General features: G+C 41.3%; 1 protein-coding gene across 1 annotated transcript in view; it reads right to left on the bottom strand.

The window, feature by feature from the left end:
* The window catches only part of SPATA18 (spermatogenesis associated 18), a 38,796-nt gene extending 27,041 nt beyond the window's left edge, over positions 1-11,755 (bottom strand). The window contains exon 1 of the mRNA XM_008587046.1: positions 11,669-11,755. Within this exon, the coding sequence (XP_008585268.1) occupies positions 11,669-11,755 (87 nt within the window). The remainder of the gene's footprint in view (positions 1-11,668) is intronic.
* Between the last annotated feature and the right edge of the window lie 4,437 nt (positions 11,756-16,192).

Raw genomic sequence — 16,192 nt, 5'->3', positions numbered from 1 at the left:
ATTGGACGCCATCATGTGGAATTCACCAATGAAGAGAAACAAAGAAGTAATTTGAGAGACAGTGGCTGAGCTGTGACTTGAACCCATTCCTGCAGCCTCCAGCACTGGAGCCGAGCTCTCAACCATGATGCTTTACAGAAAACAGTTGGAAAATAAGTCTGGAGCTCAGTAGAGAGCAGGGAATTGAAGGTGTGGTTTTGGAAGCCTTCAGGGATGGGAGAATGGAAGTCACATGCATAGGTGAGATCACCAGGGACAGTACAGAGTGCAGAGAAGGCTGGGGCAGAGCAGAGACAACCTTGCTGTGTCAGAAGTGGGCCAAGGAAGGGCCAGTGAATAAAATGCAAAACAAGAGCAGTAGAAAGTAAGGCAACAACCCGGAAGAAAGATGAAGAACCAGGAAGCCAAAAGAGCTGGCTTCAAGAAGCAGAAGGGCATGGCCTGTTCTCTGCTTCACGCTCATATTTATTCTCTCGAGAAATCTTTGAGGGGATAATTTGTGCTAGATGTTAGGGACACCATGATAAATGAGATAGACTGTAAGTTCTAAGATAAACACGTAAATAAATACAAAACCAGGTGCTACTTACTATAATAAAAGTAGGTCTGGATTGCGGAGGTGAGGCTCCAAGAAGGAAGTGGTAAGGAGCGTAGAAGATTCAGGAAAGCCTTCACCTGAGGAACTTTGTGGGCTCCTACTCCTAGAAACTCTGATTTAATTACTCTAGTGTGAGACCTGCACATTGGAAATTTTTAAGGCTTTCTAGATGATTCCTATGTGCAACCAAGATTGATAACCATGGCATGAATGTGCAATAGAATTGATTTAGTGAACTCCAAACAGCAAATAACATTAATAAAGAGAAAATAGAGAACTGTATATCACAATGAGTAAAGATAAGAAATATTTGTGGAACTTTTGTTTACATGCATAAGGGTTTTTGTGTGCTATATTGTGAAGTAAAGTACATCGAGTCCTGTGGCTGTTTGAAAATGCTGCCCTAGGTTACTGCCTTGCCTGTGTTGAGAATCACTGGCTTGTGCAATGACAGCCACAAAATCGATCCCTCACCTCAACAGTTGTATCAAAGAGGGATTGGAGGTGGTCATGAATGGAAGCAGGCAAATCAATATGCCCTGTCACAGGTATGGAACTTAAATAAGTAAACATCAAACATATTCCAATGGCTTTATACAGATAGAAGAGCGTGAGGTAATAGAAACGAGTAGAATATTCAAGAATATAACCAGCAGCATTATCAGAAAGAAAATGCATTTTTTTTAAAGCTACCAACCCCTGTGCAACAGATGTAGGCTACTAGCCTCCTATTTTTTTNTCACCTGAGGAACTTTGTGGGCTCCTACTCCTAGAAACTCTGATTTAATTACTCTAGTGTGGGACCTGCACATTGGAAATTTTTAAAGCTTTCTAGATGATTCCTATGTGCAACCAAGATTGATAACCATAGCATGAATGTGCAGACCAAGATTGATAACCATGGCATGAATGTGCAATAGAATTGATTTAGTGAACTCCAAACAGCAAATAACATTAATAAAGAGAAAATAGAGAACTGTATATCACAATGAGTAAAGATAAGAAATATTTGTGGAACTTTTGTTTACATGCATAAGGGTTTTTGTGTGCTATATTGTGAAGTAAAGTACATCGAGTCCTGTGGCTGTTTGAAAATGCTGCCCTAGGTTACTGCCTTGCCTGTGTTGAGAATCACTGGCTTGTGCAATGACAGCCACAAAATCGATCCCTCACCTCAACAGTTGTATCAAAGAGGGATTGGAGGTGGTCATGAATGGAAGCAGGCAAATCAATATGCCCTGTCACAGGTATGGAACTTAAATAAGTAAACATCAAACATATTCCAATGGCTTTATACAGATAGAAGAGCGTGAGGTAATAGAAACGAGTAGAATATTCAAGAATATAACCAGCAGCATTATCAGAAAGAAAATGCATTTTTTTTAAAGCTACCAACCCCTGTGCAACAGATGTAGGCTTCTAGCCTCCTTTTTTTTTTTTTTTTAACCATAATGGCTGTAAAAATATTGTGAGTTCTGTTAGGGGCAAAATTTTCTGGACTCCATGAAGTTACTATGCCTGTGAGTTTTCTCCCTGCAACTGCAGGTATTTTTACAACAGATTTCTCTTTAGATGTGCCCTAAATGCTGGTTTTCCCACACATATAAAAACCCAAGAAGCTGGTTTTCCCACACATATAAAAAACAAATGGGAGCTTAAATAAAAGCAGTAGTAGCTGAAGGGGAAAGGTGAGCAATATTTGAGAGATATTTAAAAGGTAGAATCCTTAGGGCTGAATGAATGCATCTGTGAGATGTGATGGAGAGGGAGGGTCCCAGGTTTCTAAACTGTACCACGGAGGGGATTGTGACACCATTACCCAGCCAGAGGCCACAAGAGGAGAACCAGCAACACTGGAGAGGGGTAGCTTGTTGTTTGTTTGTGTTGGGTTAGTGGGCCCCCTGGAGCATCCACATGGAGTTTTCTGGAAACCAGGTGGCCACCAGATTGGGAGTTCTGGAACAAAGCCCCAGCTGGAGATAGATTTGGGAGTCACCAGAATCTGGGAGTAGCTGAATCCATATAATTAGACAAGATGTATCAATTGCTGCAGAGAAATCAAGGAGATACAGGCTGGAAAAAAAGGGTTGGATTTGACTGACCATCAGGTGGCCTTAAGTGATCATCATGAGAGCAGTTATAGCAGAACAGTGAGAGTGGAGAGTGCTGAGGGATTCCCCAGTTGCACTAGGGTAGAAGAGCAAATGGGAGTTGAAGAAGCAAAGGCAACAAGGACAGATTACTCATTCAAGAACTTTTGTAGTATGGGGAAGGGGAGCAATAGGACAGTGGCTTTGTTCCCATCCCCTCAGTGTCACCATGGTTCAAACAAAAGCTCCCAACCCATCAAGCCTAATGTTGTCTATTCTCCAAGGTCCTCTATAAATGCCTCCATCCAACACATCCAGCCTCTCTCCACTTTGGCTGCTATCCTGCTCTGCCTTGGCACATGCGTGGCCCCTATCCAAAAGGACCTCCAATCCTTTGGTCCCTTTCATTAACTTTACTCCCGGCCTAATGTTGTCTATTCTCCAAGGTCCTCTATAAATGCCTCCATCCAACACATCCAGCCTCCCTCCACTTCGGCTGCTATCCTGCTCTGCCTTGGCACATGCGTGGCCCCTATCCAAAAGGACCTCCAATCCTTTGGTCCCTTTCATTAACTTTACTCCCGAGTAGCCTCAACCTTACTAACAGTCAGCTATTGCCCCTCTTGAGACCCTGATCATCCAAGACCAATGGTTCTCTAATACCTACTTTTCTATTCTTAACTTTGAATCACTTCCACAACATGAAAAAGAGAGAGAAAACAGGATTAATACATTAATCACTAAATTAACAAAATTTGTCAATACATTAATCACTAAATTAACAAAATTTGTCAATAAACAGGATTAATACATTAATCACTAAATTAACAAAATTTGTCAATAAACAACTTTCAATATGCAGTGTGAAAAGTTATGTAAACCCATCAATTTCAGCACAAAATACATGGATTTCCACTTTAAGAAACTTCTGTCTCTCACACACAAATATGCTTCATGTATATTAGATAAGAATTAGTAGTACTACAGGATGCATTACAATATTCCTTTAAAATATAAATGCTATTACAACATTAAGTGGCTTACATAATTTTTTTTTATTAAAAAAAATAAACTCTTCTTATATACAAAAAGAATACCATTCCTATTCTGTCAATTAAAAAATTCACAGATAAGGAAGAAAAAGAGGTGGATCAGCCGATCAGTGTCTGGACACTAGACAGAAGGGCAGGACTTTGCAGCCTCCTGCATAAAAATTCACACATGCAAAACAAAAGCCCTAATTTCTACCTTTTTTTTTTTAACTGTTCAGGATCTGTACACATGGTGCAGGGAAAGAGGGGATTGGAAGAGGATGGCAAGAAATGGACACTGCAAGTAAATGGAATTTTCTCCAGCCTTCCATTCCTCTGTAGGAGATGAAACAATGGACTTGGTATGCACAAGAACTAGTTTCAAACCTAAGTTTCACCCATGGGCAGGTGGACCCTCCTAAGGTTTGGTTTTCTCATCTGAAAAATGTAGAAAATAAAACCTTATTTCACAGGTTTTTATAAAGCTTAAAGGCAATAATGCACGAAGAGTACTTTGAAAGCTTTCAAGGGTTCTTCATGTGCAGGTTACAACAGGCTATGATTTTTCCTCTAGAGAGGCAGCAGTCCTGTATGTGAGTGGCCTTTTAAGTAGCCTGTTCCCAAAATTAGCCCATTATTCTGCATCATGGGATTTCACTACACCACCACCACCTCAACAACAAAGTTTCCAAACCAAAATACTGAATTTTATATATAAGAAAAAGTAGGCTTATGTATATCCCCAGCAATTTAGCAAAGCTTCTATTTAGGTTTCTCTGCTAAATTTTATAAATGTGTTGACCCATAATTAGTATTCCTATTGGAGGACTTCTTTTTCCATTGTTCATAATCTATGTTCCTTAAATATGAAACAATAATGATTACATCAACAAGTTTGTCCAAAATGAAAATAAGAAAAGTCAAATTTAAAAAGCTGACAGTCTCTCTACCAAAAGTAAAATAATCCGCCTTAATCACATATCAACTTCTTTTAAAGCTATGAATTCATCATGAGTAACTGTGGCAGGAATTGGAGCATTAATCAAATACTCCATGTGTTTTCCTACATTTCTCAGGCTCCCTTGCAATTGGATCGGAGCCACATAACTAACTCTGGCCAAGGGACAATGTGTGGCCGTAGTGTGTGGAATTTAAGAGCAGTGCAAGCTCTTCACTCTCTCTTCCCCCTGCAGACCTCCAGGTCAGGAATCAAACCAGGTCAATGATAGAGGACAGCTCCCATCAGCCTCCACACGAATAAGAAAAAGGTCTCTGCTCTGCTCAGACATTAAGATTTGGAGTTTTATCCATTACTGCAGCTTGATCTAGCTAGTAAAGAGATAAAAGACCTAAAGGGAAGAAAAATGTTCTCTATAAATTTACTAATTAGATCAGCTCCTCAGGAATGTAGAAGGATGTTGACTAAGGAGGGGGGAAGGTGGGCAGGGAGTCTGTTTGAACACACCATAGCAACCGCAACAACCTTGGTGCTTGGAACCAGGCATATTTTGGCATAGAGGTAGCCTCTCTTTTAACCACAGAGATATTCTAAAACAAACAGAAGAGACTCCTCTTTAAGATCTCATTTTTGTGTGTTGATATTTAGTATGATGTTTCCACTTGTTAGAGCAATGCATGCAGAAGCCTTGCATTACCTGCCCTCCACGAGCCTCATACACATACTCAATAATCAAAACGTCCTGATGTCTATTACTTTACTCTGAGAAATGTAATCTTATCCTATCTTGGGAATGGGGTTATCAAGAGTACAGTAGATTTCTACCACTTGCTACTATAATTATACAGAGTACATTTTAAAAAATAGCAAATCTTAGAGCATATGACCCAAGTTAACTCCCTACCTAGTCCACAGGACTGGGGGGAAACAAATGCATTCAGCCCAGAGCTGACCTCCTCCAGCTACTGCTAACATTGGAAGGTTCAGTTATCTTCTTATGTTAAAATCTCTATAGAGTAATTAGGTAATCAGAATTCAGTTCTACACATAAGGTTATTTGAGTCTTTTGCAGAGTTGATCAATAAAACCACACAGATGTTGCATGAAAAATTCAGGACATTTGGGACAGCATACTCATACATAAACTCTAAGGACCATTCCCAGACTCTTTGACTTTGTTTACTAAATGTGCCAAGCTAGTTTATGGGAGGCTGATTCACATGATTTCTTGCCTAAAGTGCCACCCAATCCCATCTGTTCTCCCTAGAGTTTCCAATTTCCCCATCATGAGACAACTGGAGCAACCTCTCCAGAACACAATCCAAACATGTCTCCTTCCTGCATAATGCTTTTGGTTTCTGTATGTTGCCCTGAGGATAAAGTCTGAACTCCTTACCACACCACCTGAAGCTCTTCATCTTCCAGCTCCAACCACCCCACCTACTCAGCCATATCTCACTTCTACTCCCTGCCTTGAGCTATTCACAGCCCTCCTAAATATGCCAGCTTTTTCATGCCTGCCTGATTTTTGCACCTGCTATTTCCTCTATTCTTTCTCCTCTTCTCCAGTTGCAAGTTCATCATTAAGATGCAGCTCACATTCCTATTCCCAGAACCTAGCATAGGCAGGCACATCATAAGCTCGAAAATAAAGAAATATATATTGAATGAATAAATTAATAAATGTACCCTGCAAAAATTGTAAATAGTATCTAACCCACTGAGTTGAATCTCAGTAACCATTTGTTGAATGAATAATTGTTTTTGATAAGTAACTCTGTTCTTGGTTGAACAAGAAGGAATTTTCTATGGCTCTCTCACCAACATTCTTAATAACCACAAAGGAGGAAAATAATTTCTGAAAGTTATGTGTTACAACCAAGGTGTCCTTGAATGACCAGTCGAAGCCAAGTTTTAAAGGAAAAGTCTTCATCAGCACTTGGGACAATGCCCGCACTAATTCAACATTACTTTAATGACCAAAAGAAGATGAGTAGGCAGTGTTTGCTGTTCTTTCTAGTACTTGTTCCTCGGGGAGGGGGGGGGGGGGAAAAAATGTCCCTTCTTGGAAATTTTTTAAATAAATAGCCAAGCAAGAAGTGGTTTTTCCTAGGATCCAGAAGACTGCTAGATGTTGTAAGATTAAAAATAAGCCAATAAGTAAACAAAAAACAAAGGCTTGGGGGCAGAAAATTAAGTTTTTGAAGAATTTACTGTCTCTGATAACATATATAGGATACAGGGGGGGGGGGGGGGGGTGAAAAAATGTCCCTTCTTGGAAATTTTTTAAATAAATAGCCAAGCAAGAAGTGGTTTTTCCTAGGATCCAGAAGACTGCTAGATGTTGTAAGATTAAAAATAAGCCAATAAGTAAACAAAAAACAAAGGCTTGGGGGCAGAAAATTAAGTTTTTGAAGAATTTACTGTCTCTGATAACATATATAGGATACAATGAAACAGATCATAAAGCAGAGCTAAAAGGTTGTGCATGAGATCATGGTATGGCCAGATTAAGGTGGAGGTGATGGGAATGGATAAGAAAGATATTATATGAGGGAAATTTAGAAGAAACACTAAATAGGATCTCAATATTAATCCAAATAAAGGCTAGTTGGAAGAATTTTGCATTGTGTTTTAGAATTAATCTAAGCCATTTATTTATTTTCCTTGAAAACAACCTTTTCCCAGGGGGATGACTTTGATTACATTCCTAATTCTAAAGGAGTATATATGGCTCTTTATTTGGCTCAGTTAGAACTAAACCAATATAGTCATAGTCGGCAAAATCAACCGTCCACAGCAAACATAATTATATATTTCAATAAACAAAAATAGTTCTCTGCAACCAACATCGTAATGAATGTACTTTAGGACAATGAATATTCTTCATCTTACAGTATTAAGTCACAAGTCCCTGAAACTAACAAAACCTTGAGGTATTACAGGAAAGCACTTAGTAATTGACTAAAACTCAAACTATAAATGACAAGATACAGAATAAGTTTAGATGTAACAAATTTTATGGTAAGTGGTATATAAATATTTTCTCATCCCCTCTCTTGAGCTGCAAAAAGACTGACTGTTAAAAACACTTACATCCTCTCATTTGTGCCCCTAATTGGAAACTGTGGCTTCTGGTTTCAATTCAATTTTTTTTTTTCCTTTTTTTTTTTTTTTCGTGACTGGTAATGGGATCGCAACCCTCGGTGTCGCGCCCGCACCGCGCTCAGCCAGTGAGCAGACCAGTCTGTATATGGGATCCGAACCCTTGGCGGGAGCGCCGCCCTCTACCAAATGCGCCACCGGGCTGGCCCTCAATTCAATTTTAATAAAGGTTGATTTAAAGATATGTGGGGACCATTTTTAATTCTGCACTGGATATAAGGTTTTTTAAGAGAAATGAGTCAAGGAAACTGGGAGTCTGGTATTCATTCAGTCATTAAGTAGTTGTTGAGCAACTACTAGGTGCCAAGCATTGTTCTAAGCACTGGGAATACAGAGGTGAGCAGAATGAGTTAAAAATCTCTGCCTTCTGGAGTTTACATTCTAGTAGAGGGGAGGGGAGACTGATGATAAAATAAATGATTAAATAAGTAAAAATTAGAAGACGTAGGTATGCGTGTCATGGAAGAAATAAAGCAGGGAAGGGAGACAGTGAGCGCCAGGGGTGAGGATAGGAGATTGCAGTTGTAAACAGGATGATCAGGTGAGCCTCTCTGAGAAGGTGCTACTTAAGCAAAGACATGAAGGAGGCGAGAGAGCAAGGATGTTGATTCTTTCTCAAATATCAGCAGGTGAAAGGCTTTTCGGGTAGAGGAAACAGCAAGTGCAAAAGGACCTGAAGCAGGGACTCGTCTCGCATGCTCTAGAATTGTGCTGTCAAGAGTTGCCATTAGCCACATGTGACTATTCAAATTTAAATTGAACTTAAATGAATTAAAAATTCAGTTCCCCAATGTCCATTGACGGATGACTGGGTAAGAAAAATGTGGTATATACACACCATGGAATACTATTCTGCCATAAAAAAGAATGAAATTCTGCCATTCACAGCAACATTGATGAACTTGAAAAAATTTATGTTGAGGGAAATAAGCCAGACACAGGGGGGAAAATATCATGTCTTCACTCATAAGTGGGAGCTAAGAGAGAAGGAAGAAAGGAAAGAAAGACCACAGTGGTGTGTTGGACTTGCAGAGGGAGAGAGCGTACCTAGGGTTGTGGAGTGGGGTCAGGGAGGGGACGGGGGAGGGAGATCGGGGATAATCGGGTGGGGGACATGAAGAATAATTGCAATTTGTGGTAATAGGCATACTGACAGCACTAATCTGGCCATCACACCTTGGACACAAGTGGTGACAGTCAGCTTTGTACCCCATGAATATGCATAACCAATAAAATTAATAATTTAATTTAAAAACAATAAAACAAAATTCAGTTCCTTAGTGTGCACTTGCCATATTTCCAGTGCCCAATAACCAGCACATCGGACAGGGCAGATTCAGAATATGTTCAACATCACAGAAAGTTCTATTGGACAGTGCTGTTCTAGAAAGAGCAAGAAGGCCAGTATTGCCAGAATGGATTAAGCAAGCTGGAGACTAATGGATGAGGCAGAGAGGTTAAGGGATTCAATTGGGTAGGCATTTGAAGGACATTGTAGGAACTCTGACTTTTATTCTGAGTGAAATAGGAAATTTGGAGGGTTTTTCCAGAGGAGTAACCTGATCTGATCTGATATTTAGAAGAATCACTCTGAGTTATTATTTTTGTAATAATCCAGGTGAAAGATGATCAAAAGAGGACAAGGGTGGTAGCAGTGTAGGTGGTGAAAAGCATCCAGACTCTATATGAATTTTGAGGTTGGAACCAACAGATTACACTGGTGAAAGGGATGTGGAATATGTCATGGTAAAGATAATTGTCAGGAGGTCTTTGGTCGGAGTGTGGGAGAGGCTAAATTTGGTTTTAGAGTGATTTGACTTTGAGATGACAATAGCACTCACTACAGAAAACGTTCAATGGGAATGGGAGAAGTGAGAGCTCAGATGAGAACAGGCCCTGGATACAGACAAGAGATTCATCAGCGTACACGTAAGAGATGAAGCAGGAGTAGAGGGTGAATGACGCCAGCATCAACATTCCAGTATGACCCAGATGCCAGAGAGCTCAAGAGAAATGATGGAGCCTGAGCATGCAGTCTCTGCCATACAGTGGAGAAGGAGGAAGCTGGATTGAAATGGTTTTCACAAGAACAGAGGAAGGGGATGTTACCATGAAAGGAGAATGTAATAACTGTGATATTTCTCAGCACTTATGGGGAGTTTCTCAATCACTTAATTGTTGCAGCCAAATGCTAGTGTCATTTGTATTAAACGTTGTGACAAACGATACACTTTTTAAAAATTCAGAGTTTAATTAGGTCACAGGGAAATAAAAATGGGTGAATACATATATTAGGACTTGTTATTCCCAACCCTATAAGACTAGGTAGCAAGTAGTTACTTTTAAACGTGGGGGAGAACCCAAGTCATTGATGATAAAGAGGTAATTTTTAATTTTCTTGAATCCTTGATGGAGAAGGAATGGTCAGTGCTGCTTCTTTAAAAGGGGGAAGAGAGAGTAAACAACTAAACACCAGGAAGGAGAGCTAAGGAGAAAGCTGTAGCTGTTCTTTGGGCTTCTCTTCCTCAGGAGCCCGGGTTAGAGGTTGAATGGGGAAGCCCAAGGGACTCATGACGGGTTGGATCTCAGAAATAGGCTGATCTAGACTAAAAATATTGGGATCTGAAAAGGAATTTTACATATCATGTAGTCCAATCTTTCCCATTTAACAGATGAGGTACTGAGACCCAGAGGGGTTAGGTAAATTGCCCCAGGTCATTCAGCTAGCTCTATGCAGAGCCAGACCGGGAACAGGGACTGGGGTAATTCCTAGTCCTAGTCCTATATCTCTCTGTCTCACCGCTCTATGTAAGAGTGAGAACCTCCTATTTAAGCCGGACAGACCAAAAGGAAAGCAAATTCAATTCTTGGAGTTGGGGGCCAGGGGAGAAAGGGGAGGAATTATGGGGAACCGGGGTGGGGATAGGGATTAATGAAATGACAGAATATTGGCTTCTTTTAAATGTCTTGGCAACAGGCCTTCTGAAATCTGCTTTGCTGTTGAAACTCCTTAATTGTCATTCTGACCAGCACTCAAATGAAACCCTCAACAGTAACAAGTGCCCGTTTCACTGACTTCTGGGTAATAACTCCCGGGTGCATGTTCATAAAAGTCCATTCTGGAGCCAGCCCGGTGGCGCACTGGAGAGTGCGCCGCTTGGGAGCGCGGTGGCGCTCCCGCCGAGGGTTCGGATCCCATGTGGAGACCGGTTCCGCTCACTGGTTGAGCGCGGTGCGGGGCGCAACACCGAGGGTTGCGATGCCGTTGCCGGTCCCCGGTACGGGCGCGACGCCGAGGGTTGCGATCCCGTTACCGTCAGTAAAAAAGACAAAAAGGAAAAAAAAAAGAAAAAGTCCATTCTGATACAACCCTGGGTATCGTCAGGGTGCCGAAAGGCAGGAGAAGTGTAGTAAAAAATAATTCTAGTGGGGAAGGGGGTGTGGGTTGCGCTGGCGGAGGGGAGGGAAGGCGAGTGGTAGGAAAGACCAGATTCGCGGCAGACTGCGAGGCTTTCCTGTTGCTAGGGCCGCCAGCGTCCTTGGTTACCGCTCTGGGGAAGGCGTCTCCCTTAGCTGCCACGGAGTCCTGTGCCCCGCAGGCCGCGCCACCGCTGCGCCGCGTGGCGCGGAGGGGGAAAAAGGGCACCAGCGGACACGTGCTCTTCTGTCCGGCCATCCTGGTGGGAGGCGGAGGTCTCCGTTAGGAGTCACAAGCGCGGGGGCTTTGCAAAGCGGCCACCCCGTCGTCACCCCCAAGAAGCCCTCACCGAGAGCTGTGCAGGGAATTAAGGGAGGGCAGCCCCGGGGGTCCCCCACCCTGACTCACGTTGTACTCCCTCAGCCAGGAGTCTAGATTTTCCTGCAACGATCGTAAAGATTCATTCGAGACCAGTCTCCTCAGGTTTTCCGCCATCGCTCGCTTTTCCGCTCGGCCCAGCTCCGGGAAACCGAGGCCTGGAGGGGACTAGGTGGTGACCTCCGCAGGACCGCGGGGTGATATGGCGGGAAGGATGGTTTCTTCCGGAGGGACTCAGCGTGCGGCTGGTCTTTCCATCCTCCCCCTCGGGTCGGACCGGGCAAGGTTCGGGAAGCCGGGGGGAGGCGCCCTGGGCCGCAGCCGCCGCACCTCATCCGCTGCCCCGCGCGATCTCCTGGTTCCCCCGCCGCCCTGGAGTCCCGGCCATAAATACCTGGGCGATTGTTAAACAAACCTTGACGTGGGCAGCCGGCTGCCAGGGACGCGCGCCGCCCGCATCCTGGCAACGCTCGCGCCGCCCCGCCCCCACCGCGCCCCCTCCTCCTCCGGCAGCTGCCGGGGACCGAGGCACCCGCCTACCTCCTGCTGCTGCTGCTGCTGCTGCTTCTGGACGAAGGCGAGTGCACCAAAGCCACTGAGACGCGGGCTGGAGGGCACCAAGACTCCGGACGGCCGTAGCGCGACCGCTTGTTGGGCCGAGTAGCGCCCCAAGGCGGGTTAGGGTGCGGCTGGAGGCCAAGAACGTTCCTCCCAACCCGGGGCTCTGGGTGACCTCGCATGCCTAGAAAAGCACAGGTTAACTCTCCATAGAAGTGTTTGGTTAGGCTTGCCGGAAATCACCTCTGATTCCTTCCTGTATTCTTTCACCCTCTCATGCCTTTAATTCTTCATTTGTAGCGCCTACGGTTTACCCGTACGAAACTTGCTGTTAACTGAAATTTCAATTCCTCTTATTTCTATCTTTTGCTTTGTTCCTTGGCTTAGCGGACGGGTGCCTAAGTCAATAGATTTTAGCTCCAGGACCTTCACAAATTAAAATTGATCCCTCAGATTAAGAATAAGAGTTAGTAATACATATTTCAGCATATTTTTTAAGAGTCATTGAGCTCTATAAAGCTCCATTTAATTCTGAATTCTCTAATTGAGACTTTGTGAAAGTTCAGACCCGGCTTGGCACCATTTTCAAAGTGAGTTCAGCCACAATGATAGTTTGAACTAAACAAAGGAAACCGTTTTAACCATCATTAAGCCCTTGAGAAGCAAGCCCTTGTTTCATATACCATCAAATGATGTTCTGATTGCAAATCATCCTTTTCTGTCCATTATAACAGTGGGCGTGGAGCGGGGCCTCAGCTAGCTAGCTCGCTTAACTCAGTTCTATTTCTTTAGGTACTTGAAAATATGTGGACATTGTATATATCCAAGTACCATAAATTCAGAATTTTCATCACCTCTTTTTTTTCTCTCTCTTAATTACTGTGGTTTTACTGTCCAGTAATGAAGACGAAAGCCTGACTTCTGGAGCATGTGTTTCTGCTATTTTTCTGTAGGCAACAAAATAAGGACTATAAGGGTACAAAAACATGTTATTTTATCATATTAGAATAATAGTTACTAAAGTTAAAAAAAAGTCCCCCCAAAACAACTATCCATTAGACATCTTCTTTTAAAATATACACTCATATATTAGGAAGAAGGAAGAGAATGGAGAAAAATCTCACAGATTTTTAATTTGGAGCCAAAAGTTGCATACTTCAATAGGCAATTGGAATCTTTAAACAATCCTATTTACTTATTAATAAAAAACAAATTGGAATATTTGTATATGTCAGACAAATTAGAGGTTAAATCCTTTTCCCTGCTGTGGGCACCTTTATTAGCATCTAATCCTTAGTTTCATCATTTCTAAAAGTACAATAATACTTACTTCATATGATTATTATGAGAACAAATAGGATAATTCATGTAAAGTACTTAGGACAGTGCTTGGCATATAATATAGTAAATGCTCAATAAATGCTAAGATCGCTATTATTAGAAATGTAGTTCACAGTATTACATTTAATAAAGAAAACTAGGCTAATAAAGAAAACAATCTAAATCTTTAACAATAAGGTAATGGTTTAGCAAATCATTCAATGAAATGTCACACAATAAAAATCGTGTTATTGAAGACTATCTAGCATCTAGAAATTCTTACTATATAATATTAAGTTAAAAAAGCAGGACCCTAAATTATATATACTCATATTGTGTTAAATTATATATAATAATGCCTTGTGAACCCTAGGTATGATTATGGGTGAGTTTGATTTGTTCTTTTATACCTTTCTAATGTTCAAAATTTCTACCATGGGGCCGGCCCGGTGGCGCACTGCTACAGTGGCGCACTGCTACAGTGGCGCACTGCTACAGTGCGCCACTCGGGAGCTCGGCGGCACTCCCGCCGAGGGTTCGGATCCCACATACAGACCGGTTCCCACTCACTGGCTGAGCGAGGGGTGGGCGCGGCACCGAGGGTTGCGATCCCGTTGCCGGTCCCGGTCCGGTACGGGCGCGACACTAAGGGTTGCGGTCCGTTGCCGGACACGAAAAAAGACAAAAAGGAAAAAAAAAAATTTCTACCATGGACATGAATTGCTTCTATGAAAACTTGTTCAGAAAAAAGTCATCAAAAACAATTACCCCAAAACTTTACCACCCTTGGAAAAATGTTAGCCAAAATACCAATATTTAAGCTGCTGACTCAAAACAAAATATGCTTTGACCAAATGTCCATAGTACTAATTTAATAATTAAACTTATAGAGTCCTAGGATAGAACGGATCTCTGAAATCACCTTAGAATATGCTACCTCATGTTATTTATCTCTACATATGCTCTAGTCCCATGACTAGATACAAAACCCTTAAGACTTGCAGTCAGTTCAGGTTTGTTTCCTTAGGACTCAGGAGCATGTGCTGTACAAATGTTATGTTAATTGAAAATAAAGAAGCATAGGCCTACAACTCAATGACTCAAAATAAAGGAAATGTTTTACACATTTATTCATTATTTACTCCCCCTACACACACACATACACACACACACATACATATACTCACATACACACACTTCCAAAAATGGATCTGTGATAGCTGACAGTGAGTCTTGTGGAAAATACCATTGTTAGATTAGAAATATTTTCTTAAAGGAAAATGCAAACATGCCCAATATTTATGCCTATGTACTAAGATTGAACCTCATTTTACATTTATTTCTGGGCTTTGTGGAAGCCAAGGCAAAAAGGATAATGAGTTTTATGATTATGATTATTTGATTTTTTAAAGTGTACATTCCAGCTCTCTGAATGAAAACACATTTTCCTGGTACCAATTCTAAAATATTTTTATCCTTTTCCAAAAAGTATGGAACAACATAGATGAAAGATATATTTAATAACCCTTTTTTAAAGAAAACATAGAAACAATCTTGATATGATTGTTTCTTGAAGTTACCTTTGATCAATGCCAAGGCAATAACACTAGAACACATATCATCAAAGAGTAGACCAAGCAATTGACGCCCCATTTCTTAGCTCACAATGTTACTTGATACAAGCTTAGAACTTCTTTATCTGTAGGAATAAGTGTATATCTTCATAAGTGCCCTTAAGACGCTCCCCTTTGTAGAACTTTTAATGGGTGCTGGGTAGCAATGAAGTTGAGAGAGCAAGAGCCTGGAGCGCAAATTGTTTATGTTGCTGATTAAAGAAGAGTCCATGTGCTTTAAATTACAAGCATGCAGTCAACATGGTTGAGATTCTACTTCAAAAGTTAATAAGCCTAACATACATATATGTATGAAAGAAATTATCAGCTAAGTAAAGATTCTATTTGAGGAACACTTTAATGCTCTAACTTTGTCCCAATTGACTATTTCAGGACATTATCAGCTAGTCAATCTTTTGGAAAGTTGAAAGAGCAATAAACTTGGAACATGGACACTGTTGCTTTATCTCACTCTCTGCCAATTAGTGAATGCTCATGACTTTAAATAAGTCTTTAATCACTCTGAACCACATTTTTTCATCTATAAAATGAAAAGCATGGAACTAGATGAACTCTAAGATCTCTTGCAGTTCTGACATTCTTTAATGCTATTTTAACATACTGGTGAGGTTCAGGATTGAGTAAATCTCACCCTTTGTTTCAATTTTTGGTTCACAGGTCAGTTTAGGTCAAACCTTGATTCTAAGAGCATTAGCAAATCCCCCAAAGCTGAGCACCTTTTCTGAGTACAATTTATTCTGCAAGCTTGCTGGAGTAACTAATATGCTTAACCTTCAGTAAAAAAAAAAAAAAAAAAAAAAAAAAAAAAAAAAAAAACAGGTAATTTCTCTACAGTTGCAGTTTTAATAAATTTAAAACCAGCTCAAAGTGACAAATTTTTCCTAGGTCCCCCAGCCAATCAGAGCTCATCACTTTCTTCTTCATGTTTTCTCTCTCTAACTTCTGGGCATTGCTGCAATTATCATGTTATATTTATTTGTCTGCATGTGAGCTTACTGAAGAAAAGGACAGAGGCTTATTCAACATAGCAACTGGCACATGA

Source organism: Galeopterus variegatus, unplaced genomic scaffold, assembly GCF_000696425.1.
Source record: "Galeopterus variegatus unplaced genomic scaffold, G_variegatus-3.0.2 Scaffold4231, whole genome shotgun sequence".
In the NCBI taxonomy this organism is placed as follows: domain Eukaryota; kingdom Metazoa; phylum Chordata; class Mammalia; order Dermoptera; family Cynocephalidae; genus Galeopterus; species Galeopterus variegatus.
The sequence above is the reverse complement of the archived record's forward strand: the minus strand, read 5'-3'. Positions and strand labels throughout refer to the sequence as shown.